This window comes from Erigeron canadensis, chromosome 7 (assembly GCF_010389155.1).
Source record: "Erigeron canadensis isolate Cc75 chromosome 7, C_canadensis_v1, whole genome shotgun sequence".
NCBI lineage: Eukaryota > Viridiplantae > Streptophyta > Magnoliopsida > Asterales > Asteraceae > Erigeron > Erigeron canadensis.
The window spans coordinates 19064870-19076519 of NC_057767.1; the positions used below are offsets into that span (position 1 = coordinate 19064870).

The 11650-nt window shown below is 33.1% G+C and overlaps 1 protein-coding gene across 1 annotated transcript; it reads right to left on the reverse strand.

The window, feature by feature from the left end:
* Positions 1-2023: 2023 nt before the first annotated feature.
* On the reverse strand, positions 2024-6911 carry LOC122606639 (probable alkaline/neutral invertase D). Its single transcript, XM_043779477.1, has 4 exons — positions 5918-6911; positions 5394-5825; positions 2998-3556; positions 2024-2506 (listed from the first exon to the last, which is right to left on the reverse strand). The coding sequence occupies exons 1-4, from the start codon at positions 6293-6295 to the stop codon at positions 2211-2213; spliced, it is 1665 nt and encodes a 554-aa protein (XP_043635412.1). The 5' UTR covers positions 6296-6911; the 3' UTR covers positions 2024-2210.
* Positions 6912-11650: the final 4739 nt, after the last annotated feature.

The following is an 11650-nucleotide window of genomic DNA, read 5'->3' on the forward strand; positions in this document are numbered from 1 at the left end:
TAATAGGCTAAGACTTAAGACAAAGGACGTTCATCTTGACTTGTCATATATTATTGATAGGTGTTGATTATCGTGGACTTTGATTGTGCTTGTCGTGCTCGTTCATTATACTTTCATAACACTTTTCAGGTGAGTTTCGTAGCCCCTCTTTTTACAAGTTTTGGGTAGGAAAGTATACTTTTTTTTCAAACAGTTTTGTCGATTTATGTTTATGTTCAATACGGAGGCTGTGCGTATATAGTTACTTGTGCCATTTGACGTGCTTGATTTTGTTTATATGTGTGTGATTTATGTGTTTATTGTTGTGATCTATGGTTTGGACGTGCTTATTGTATGAGTTTGAGACTTGGACATGAGACATGAGACTTGGACTAAGGCAGGTACCGTAAGGCTGAACTTTGATATATTGAGACTATGAGACAATGAGTCTTCGACACATTGAGTCTATGAGACATCGAGACTTTGAGACATGAGACATGAGACTTGAGACTTTGGACATATTATGGCGTAACTCTGCTCATTATCTATTGAACTAATACATGTTTAGACTTTAAAGAATTTGACAAAATACTTATTTCTTTGACTAGACTTTTTGAATAAAACCTACGAACTCACTAACCTTTGTGTTGACACATTTTAGTATACTTTTCAGGTACTCAGGCTATTCAGAAATAAAGATTTTCATGTTAGGACTGGACTTTGAAGACTAGAGCTCCTTTACTTTTGTCAGACTTTAAGACTGCATGCCTTGGTTGATTCCTTTTATGGATGTACTTGTAATAAGCTTTCCTAGCATTGTCATGACATTGAACTCATGTTTGGGGAATATATTCATTATATTCTATTTCATATAGCAGTATCTATGTAATTCCATGTCGTGCTGTACTTTTCATGATACCTCATGTTTCCGCCAACGGTGGGGTGTTACAGGACTTGTTTGTAATAGTTTGGCTACAGCTTAACTATTGTTTGGTGCCCAAAAATGGTCATGTATTTTCATATATTTCTTGATGATCAAAAAGATTTGCCTTTCCAAAAAAACAAAAAACTATACCAATTATATTTCCTGATTATGTCCAGTGAACAGGTATTTTACCAAGTATTGGCCCATACCGACAATTACCCTTTTTGAGACAGTTGGAAATAGAGGTGTAAAAAAAAACCGATTAACCTAACCGACCCGATATGTAACCGGTTAACCCAACCGGTTAAGAACCGGTACCGTACAAACCGGTTATAGGTTACTATAAACCGTCGGTTAGGAATCGATCCTTACTTTCAAAACAAAAATCGATTATTAACCGATTAACCTATAACCGGTTTTTTTATTAAATAATTAACTAATAACCGGTTAACCTATATATTTATTATCAGACTATAAATATTATTTCTATATCCCAGGCGACACCCTTTTATCCAAAAACTAGATATAATCAAAACATGATATATATATATATATATATATATAATTTTAAGTAATTATTACATACGTGATGATCAAGAAGAGAGTCCAATTCAATTGAAGAGTGAATATTGAAATCACCATCAACATCTTGATTCAAACAAGAATAAGGAGTGGAAACGGTGATTTCGTCATTGTTTCTTGTTGTGCTACTCTTCCATTCTCTCCTTTCAATCTTGCCATTTGTTACATTTGTTACAGATCTGAAGTAATTGATCCAAACACTTATTTTTGTGTTTTTTTGAGTCCTTCGATTTGGGAGGATTTCATTCGATTTGGAAGCGGCGGGTTTGGTTCTGGTGTGGGTCTATAATAGGGTATGTCAATATATAATTACATTCTGCTGTATTTTTTTTCCGGTTAACTGGGTAGGTTAACCACTTCGGTTAACCGGTTATTATAAACCGGAATCGGTTTCATCGGTTTATATTTTCCAACATACAAACCGGTTATTAACCGGTACCGATTAACCAAAACTGGTTATTTTTTTTTAAAAAAATAACCGGTTTCGGTTACTAAAAAAAATAACCGGAACCGGTTAACTGGTATTTGCGCCTCTAGTTGGAAACATTCAAGAACATTATATAACACAAATAAAGAGCATCACCATTATTGTCTCATTAAAGAAGCAATAATGTAGATGTGTCAAATGCTATTGTACACAAAATGGAACACTCAATACAACCTACGCAAGACAGAATTCAATCACCTTATAGTCCTCATAAAGTAAAAATAGATTACTCACCCTTCAGCAAGTCCACGAGGAAGATCTTTTAATAATAGGTTTCAATTGTTTATCGTCTTCAAGAGAGATCATCCCCAAGTGTGAGGGATCTTCTAACAGCATTTTTGCTACCAAATATCCCGCAATTGACCATGTTTGATATTTCCTTGCCTGCTTACCGATGTATCTTCCCTTCTTTCCATCATAATACTCGGGCCATCCATCTCTTAGTAAGCGGCTTTCAGCAAGTTCTATTGCACGTCTTGCTATTTGAGGCCTCCCAGTTTTGATGCAGGCAGCTGTTAGTAACCATAGAAGAACTGCAATAATGAAACACAAAAAACACAGATGTAACACAGAGTTTAATGTAACCTAAAAACTAGCAACAAATAACTACCTAAGAAAGAAAAGATAAATATGAAATTCAATAATAGTAACGCATATTGGGGTTTAAAGATAAGTGATAAGAAGAATACTTAAGCATACGATTGAAGGTGTGTGATCTAGTAATGATGCTTAAAAATATTTGATCACGGGAAGCCCGTTTCCTATACATATAACGAGCAAAGAACTTGAATATGATATTCTATGGTAAAGGCTTTTAACTATTAAACCGTTTCAATACTATAAAAACAAGAAAGTAAGAAAAAAGTATGTAACAGTAATAAAATATGGAACCTAAAAATGTGGAGAACACAATGTGTTGCCCTAGTATATTATCATGAAAGAAAACTCTAACAAAAGCGGAATAGGGAAGCTAGAAAAACTCTAGAAGTTAGAATAAGTCAATAAACTGAAAAATAAGACAAACCTGGCCAAGATCCTCCATTGTGGTAACTCCATCTAGTGTTCTTAGGATCACAACCGGTTACGATTCTCCATTCATGACTATCAATTGCTGGATAACAAATCTTAATAGGCATATCCCCCACAAGCTCTTCCCAACGTGCTTCAAAAAGATCCATAACTACAGAAGCTTGCTCAGGAGTTGCAAGTGAAGATAAGATAGCAACACAGTTACCTAAAGCAAACCAACGAAAGTCCATCCTTGCTGGACTCACATTTCCAATAAAGTAACCACCACGTGTTGGCATAAATTCAAAAACCCAATCTGGGATTGAATCAGGAATAACATTGAACTTATTTACAGCAGTGTGAGAATACTCCTCTGTTTTATAACGGTAGATATCATTTAATTGTTGGAAGTCAATCCAGAAATAACTTCTCATGTGAAAGCTCAAAGCATGCAACCGCTTCGTGATTCTTTCCACGAATTCTTTTCCTTCCGCATCAAGTTTGAGCATAGCTAAGGAACATCTCAATGCCATAAAGAAAAGAGCCTGTATTTCTATAGGATAACCATATATTCCCTGAAAGTTGAAGTCATAATAGCATAAATACACAAATAGAAAAAGAAATGTGATTTTAGCAAAGAAGTAGTAGAAAATGTATAGAAACTATTGCAAAATTAAGCTAAAGGTAAAATACATGAGCCAATCAACACTATCTATCTTTCGAGAAACTTACGAGTGAACTGAGCTTTTAGTTTTGCAATTTCCAGGTAGGAATATAAATGAATATTTTTCCAATTATATATTAAAAACAATGTTTGTAGATATTGATAAATTATTGAGATATACGGTGTTCAATGATGCATGAAGAAGATACTTAATTGGATGTAGCCCAGACAAGCAACATCACTATATTTTGGTTTCGTAGATTAATGCCACCAACATCAGCAATTAAAACCATTCTTTCAAAAGAATACAATTTCCAAACAAAAATATAAATACAACTCCACCAAATAAATCATCTCAATGTATTCTCCCTCTTCTTTCTCTCTCTTGCTTGATTGGACCACCTCACATGCCCCTTATGTTTGTAAAAATTAGTTTGTAAAATGTTTGTTAATCCACCATGACTCTTTCAGCTATGCCGCAATTTGAACTATTAGAAAAATGACAAGACTAGATTTTGTAGAACAAGCTGTAAATAGGTACTAGGAAAGAACACTAACTATACAGTAGGGATGTGCACGGGTCGAAACCCGGCCCGACCTGAACCGGGATGACCCGTGACCCGCAAGAGCAAGAAAAATGGAACTATGAAACGACCCGTGAAGGTTCTGGCGGGTCACGGGTTTCCTTCACAATTTTTCAGTTTTTGGCTTCACCCAACTCGTCTAACCCGTGACCCGGAAATGCACTGAAAATGTGGCCCGTGACCCGGCCCGTTAGTGCTTCGAACGGGTCGACTCGGGTCGAGCAAGGGGTTTCCGGGTCTTTTGCTCATCCCTATTATACAGAGTTTAATGCAAATGAACCATAAACATATGATGTAAAGCCTAATACAAATAACTAACATGAGTTGAGGAACCTCTTAGTACTATGACTACTATCGCATTTATGATTTCTTTAAACACGAGAATAATCAAAATTTAGGTCTTTCATGACCTTGAAATGGTAAAGCAAAATCATTTTGAGATAAGTTGTAACTTTAGTATATTTCCACAAGAATCATGAACAAATTAGAGTAATTACGGCAAAAAAGTGTATGTGCAGTTTAACAATAACAATTATTACCATGAATTATCATTTCATAAGTCAACTCATCATTTCATAAGTCAACTCATCAGACAATGGGGCTATGTAAATACAACTTTCCTTCTAAGGTCATAGCACATTCGAATTTTTCAACTACTCCATTTTCTACATAAAATCAACAAAGATTAATGCAACATATCATTATTATTGTTAGTCTTGACTCTTGTGTTGTCATGAAATTTATAAGATCTAACCAATCAGAACAACATACTTGAAATGGCCATATTGATGTAATATTTCAAATAGCATAATCTATACCACCATTATTTATTATTGTACATAGTCTAGTGGCCAACAATTATATAAGGAAAAAAATACATAACAATGAGCTGAAAAGCCAAAGTTTATATTAAAAAAAAATCTTTGTTTTATTATTGGAAGTAAAGTATGATTTGAGAAGAAAAATAAAAGAAAGAGGAGATCAAGAACAAGCCATCAATTGGGACAGTTCACATGCGCCATTATTATGAATTACCCTACGAGGCCGCCTCTAAGAGTAAAGTAGTCAAATGAATCTCTGCTTGGATACACAAAATCCTAATTTAAAAAGCTGTAAAATAAACCACCATCTAAAATCATGCTGAGAAACTGAAAATATTCTTACCATTCTTCGGTCAATCATAGAGCATCCATCTGCACACAACAAGGTAGGAAATGTATCGAAACCCTCTGACAAACACAAAGTTAAAATAAGCCTCATTCCTTTTTGGCAGTCTGGTGTTTCAGCTAGTGTTAGATCTCCGGTAGACTTCGTATATGCACGGAGTAATATAATCCACCAGAAACCAGAATCAACTGGTGCAACTCTTCCAATGGCACTTTCACCAAAATCGGCCACGATTGTATCCGTTTTACGTTCTGGGTCATGAAGTACTTTGAAACTAGCGGGCATTGCTCCTTCCCCAAGTTTGAATCTATCAATTCGTTTTTCCCACCCTTGAAGTTGGAGGGTCTTCAGCAGAAAATTCTTTACTATGTCTGGTTCACCATTCATTAAAAAAGCAAGTGCACTTGGCACAAAATCCCGTACAAAGACCTGCATATCATTGAAAAGCAATGTTTTTACATTACATTGCTTTTATATATACATATATTAAACACTGTTGTTCTTAATCTAAAATACGTTACCTGATCATAGTTAAGAACTTCCTCTGATGCATGATCATATGCGGCAATTGTGCCAACTGGTTGGCCTCTGAAATAGACCAACGATCTACGAAGAGAGTCCCAAGCTTCAGCAACCATTGGATGGGGTTCAAAAGAGTTACGAGTAGACGAAGCTGGGGTATCTAATCCAGACCGTCCCCCTGGAGAATATGCTAGTTCCAAATTATCTAGACCCCTTGTTAAAGACATCTCACTAAGAGACCTCTCATCAAATGACCTCTCCCTTTTGATGGTAAGCCTCGGTTTATCCAAAAGCTTAGTGAGATCAAAATCATCCATTTCTAGGATGGAGCAAACTGAGCTAACATTACGAAGTCCAGACTCTTTAGGGGCATCCATGACACTCGACTCTTGCACCAAATATTGTTATCAAAAATAATGGATTAACTTCTAACTCTCTCTCTCTCTATATATATATATATACATATTATCAATATGAGCCATGTCTATTTTTTCTTGGTTTCTATATACAGAAAGTAAACAAGTAATAAAATTAACAAAAATGACAAGGACAGTTTAACTGCTTGTGTAATCTATATTATCCTAATAGAAGCTGACATGTCAACAGATCAGCTCATCAATTTGCATAATAGTTACCTGGGGACTAGTGTTCATCATAGACATTACTAAGTAGTAAAATATTTTGTAATTACAAGTCATGATAAGCTCATAAGTCCAAAAATAAAACCAGGCTTACAGAAGATAAGTCAAGTACAAATAAGCCACAATACAAACACCCCGAAAAGATAGACTTATCAAACAAGCTAGGCCAACATACAACTAATATCCGTTTCCCTAAAAGCCATCACATTTTGACTCTATAATTATACAGTAATAATTATATACAAGTGTATTTATTTAACAAATATTAAAGAAGTTGTATAATTGAGGTAGCAGATAATTATTATGAGATAAGAATAAAAAGAAAAAGGTACAACTGTACTTTTTATATAGTGTTGGAAAAATATTATAATAATAATAAGGAAAGGGAAAAAAAAAAAGCAGAAAAATCCAAAAGAAAGCTTTCAAATAATGAACGATCAGAATTACAAAAATCATTAATATTTATATTATATTATATAATTATTAGCAAAGTGTTGAAAGAAAATTTCCAAGATCCATGATAATATACAATATGAACAGATCTGAATTTAATTAAAAAAATATATGAAAATGAAAAAGAAAAAGGAAAGAGGTAAAAAACCTTAGAATGAAGGAAGAAGAGATATTCCGGTGAAAAGCCGGCGAGAAGAAAGCGGAGAAGAGGAAAGAAAATAATGAAAGAAAGGGAAAAAGAGAGCATTTTGAGGGAAGGTTTTATTTATAGAGAGAAAAGAGAAAAGAAAAGGATTGTTGACAAAAATATGCAAGTGGTCCGTCCCTCCCTCCTTTCGGGTCTCTCTCTCTTCATTATACCAAGTATTTATTACTTATTTATCTTCTTTAATTTTAGAAAATTTAAATTTTGTCTTAATATTTTACCCGTGTATGTTAGATTGATTTTTCAAACTTATAAACATGTTGGCCTGCATATTCGAAAATAGTCAATGACGATTATACAACTATCACATATTACAAACATGCTAATCTGTATATTCAAAAATAATTAATAATTGATGACAAAAGTTGCAATAAAACCATATCACAAAACATTTAGCCCAAAATATTTTGATGTCATCAAAAACACCATTTGTGTAGCGACGGAGTGTGTGAAACGCAAAAACGTATTCACGGCATAGATTAGTACTTCATAATATTATTAATCAATTAATAATAATAATAATTTAATGTATAAAAAAATGAAACGAAATACAGGGAAGATTGATAATGAATAACACGCTATCTATTCATCAACATAAAAGATTACTCCTGCAACAAATATACATAAACTCTGCATACAATTGAAATTTATTGAGAGTTGGTTAGTTATACATCCTTACACACCCACAGGTGCTTGTAACGGAACCAACCAACTGACTAAGAATATTTATAAACCATTACACGATAAATACAACATTTATATCAAACTTAAAATTACAGCCACCCTAAAATATAACCTTTTTTTAATCTTTCTAAAGAAAAGAGAAGCAACCATTGATAGTAGCTTTAATAGCACGAAAAAAGAAATCAAATTTATAAGAATGTATCATTCTTTTATATGTTGATATTAAAAGTAAAGGGGAGATATACACAAAACAATAATAGGAGATATATACTAATGTGATGCACGAATATGTAAAATATGTAAGAATGACCACTTAGAGGCTTAAATAGACTAAGGAAAGAACTATTTTCGAAACAAATGGCTAAATGACCCATCACCCACATGGTGCAGTAAACCAATGAATGAAGGTGATCTAAACAAATAATGATAACACAAAAAATAGGTAGTGGTATTAGGCATTTAGATTGAATATTTACGAACATGATCAAGTAAAGCAATCATCCAGGTAAAATGTATTTGTTACTTGTTGTGCTTTGATGTTTTCAGTTGTAGTAACAGAAAGCCAATACACCAACTTAATGCTCAAGCGAGAGAGTAGTGTTGCATGGTATACTATGTGTGATAGACATGCCAAAAACAAAAACATATACATGAGTAAAGCACAACGTGATCTAGTTGTAGTAATAAAGTTAACCCATCTAAACAACTAAGATCAACATATATATGCTTTATCTCCGTATTCTAAATTGAATCCACCCATCTCGAGCAACATAATAGAGTGGGGAAACATGTATGAACGCTAGGAGTCTCCTAAATTAAAAATATAAGTGACAATTACAGGAGCAAAATACATAATTAGCAAAAGAAACCTTTGGAGAGGTTTGTAGCAGCGGCGAAATTTGAACATCACTATAGGAGAGGTCAAATTTTTTCTAAATCTAATACATATATATATCTTCAATTTTGAGAGGGGTAAATACACATAAATTTTAATTTTCAGTATAAAATATTAATAACTGCTTATTATATTCCAAATATCTGGAGGGACCAGAACCCCTTTTGGTCTTACTGATGTTTCGCCACTGGTTTGCAGTTGCTTTTTCAGTGGTAATTAATCATTAACATTATCTTCTAGTTTTTGAAAATGATCAAATGTCAATAATAATTCCAGAAATTTGAGTTGCTGTTTGACAAAAAATGATCAAATGTAAATAACTTTGGATATATAGGTTTCTCATATTTACCATCTTCAATACGAAAAGTTATGTCACAATAGTAATGGATTTTACATTGCTGCTATACGTTTTCTTTCCACAAACGAATGAGTTTGCTAAATTGGAAACCCATGATCAAGAAGAATTTTTCATTATTTAGAATTATATAAGATGATATAGTGGAATTTTATCAAACGTCTTGTGAGCATTAAAAGAACGATACAAAAGATGGAATATAAGGTATATAAGAATATCCATATAAGATTGTTACATACATACCTATACTTATATACATACATACAATTATCGGAGCAATAGAATCTTATTGGAATCTATGAGAAAAACTACACATATAAACAGCAAAATACAAAGAAAGATAAATTAAAGATAACCTGCTTTTTTTTTTCTTTTTTTTTTTTATAGAAAACCCAATTTAAATTACTTGGTATATTTCAATTAAAAACTGGTCAGGATAGAAAAAACAGAAAAAGATTAAAAAACCTGTAAATGTGGAAGAGAAAACTGATTCAGTTCTTCTCATGTCGTGTCTAGCCCTACTACCGAAACGTCTATATATACACATAGTCTTATAGTAATGTAAAGAAACAACAAAAAGAAGAGAAAGAAAACAGGAGGAAGAAACCGTGTGAGGTATTAGGGGCTGAACAAATCGTTTGAGGAATTAGGGGCGACAGAGGTTGAAGAAACCATGGTAGTGATTAGGGTATGAAACAAAAACGGGTTGAAGAACGATTGTTTAAGCGGGTCGGGCTTAGGTCCTAGTGTTGTTTTTCTTTGTAATTTAACATGAAGATGCCACTTAAGATTAACTCTATGTGATAATGTTAGAAGGCTAGTTTTAAGTTGTAGAGGCTTTAAAATCGTCCGGTTAATTACTGTTTTAATAGATATATAGATATTTATCTTAAAAAAAAATTATAAAAAATTATACGAGTAATCAACCAACGAATTAGAGGTTATTTTTGTCCTACTTATATCTTTATTAAGCCAAAAAAATTCTTAGATAAACTAACGTATGGAGGATTTTAGTTCCGTTTCAGAGTTTATTACCAAAATGTGATATTTAAGAAAAATATTTACCAAACAAGTGTGGTTGTAAAAATAATTACCAAATAAGTGTTTTGTATGTTAAAATAATTACCAAATAGGAGTCTCTCTATATAACTAAGAGAGAATATGTTTGCATTTATAAGAACATGATATGTAGGATTTTGTATGAGTTGTCATTTTTTCATTAATTTTCAAATTTTAAGTTGTCATGTATTTATCGATATCATTTATGTTATTCTTAATCATTAATCCTAATCATCATTAAATAAATTATTTTTGAACATATGTCGTTAGAACTTTTAGAAGTAAAGTTGTGCAAATCTTTAGTAACTTAAGAATTAAGATGCAAAGTTATATTCTTGTTGTGCAAAGACCTCTATTTATAGACAAAGTTGGCATTGGGATTCCAATTTTGTCGTATAGATATGGTTGACAACATTTAAGGAAACTAGATGAGTTCCTTTGAAATGCTTGATAAGGTAAATCAAGATGTTACTTTATCCAACCAGCTTTATGCACTTTTATACTTTAATCATAGACAAATGATATTGTCTGTATAAAGCTGCATAAAGCAAAAAGGTCTTCCTCGTAAACAGTGTAAAGCATTGTAAAGGCTTTAAACTGATGCTCTCCAGTTTCTATCTGAGTAGAATGCCAACTGGGCATCACTGCCATCGTCATTCTCTATCTTCCACTTGTCGTCTTAAACATCAATTGGAATGTCTTCAGTTATGATCAGATCTTAACTGGAGGAAGTCTTCAGTTGCATTAACTGTACGCTTCAACTAGACTTCAATATATTTCTAGACAAATAATCTGGTCTCCAGATGCAACTGGAGACTGGTCAGTTTAAACAAAACTGGACCTAACAAATTCCCCCTATTTGTCCTGAAATATTGCCAAGTCTTTTCAAGTTCTTGTATCTATACAAGTATGAACTTAAAAGACTTGTTTGACCAAATCTAATCTAATTTTCCAAGGCATTTTTATAGATCATCAAATGCCTTGGGTTTTTCTTTTAAGTTTGTTAGATTTAATCTGTTATCTATCTTGTGGTTACAATCTGGCCACTTGTATATACATGATAAAATTACAAAAGTTACAAGAAGGTAAATAAAATTACAAGTAGATAACTTGAAGAAGAACTTAAGCAGATGGCCCTTCGCCAATCCTCCTTCGTTTTGTAACTGAAGAGATGGGTTGTTGGTCTTCTGCATCAAAGTTCAGCTTTCCTTCAACACTTTTTTTGAACCTGATGAGATTTTGCAGCACAAAGATCCAACCCCTTTTAAACTTGTTCTTCACTTGCTTATTCTACAACAGACTCAGCATTTCCACCTGCTCAGCATAACCATCTGATGGAGACCTGGATTTTCTGTATACAGTATTGGTCCATTTGAGTACTTCACACCAATGTAGAAATGTTTTGTTCCAGGCTTGATTGATACTTGTACATCAATGATC

Bases quoted from the DNA above. Each gene is read 5' to 3' on its own strand.
- LOC122606639 (XM_043779477.1), bottom strand. From the start codon at position 6,295: ATGGATGCCCCTAAAGAGTCTGGACTTCGTAATGTTAGCTCAGTTTGC. The intron at 5,826-5,917 runs GTAACGTATTTT...AATGATATGCAG, and splicing joins AAGTTCTTAACTATGATCAG to GTCTTTGTACGGGATTTTGT. The intron at 2,507-2,997 runs GTTTGTCTTATT...TCATTATTGCAG, and splicing joins CAATGGAGGATCTTGGCCAG to TTCTTCTATGGTTACTAACA.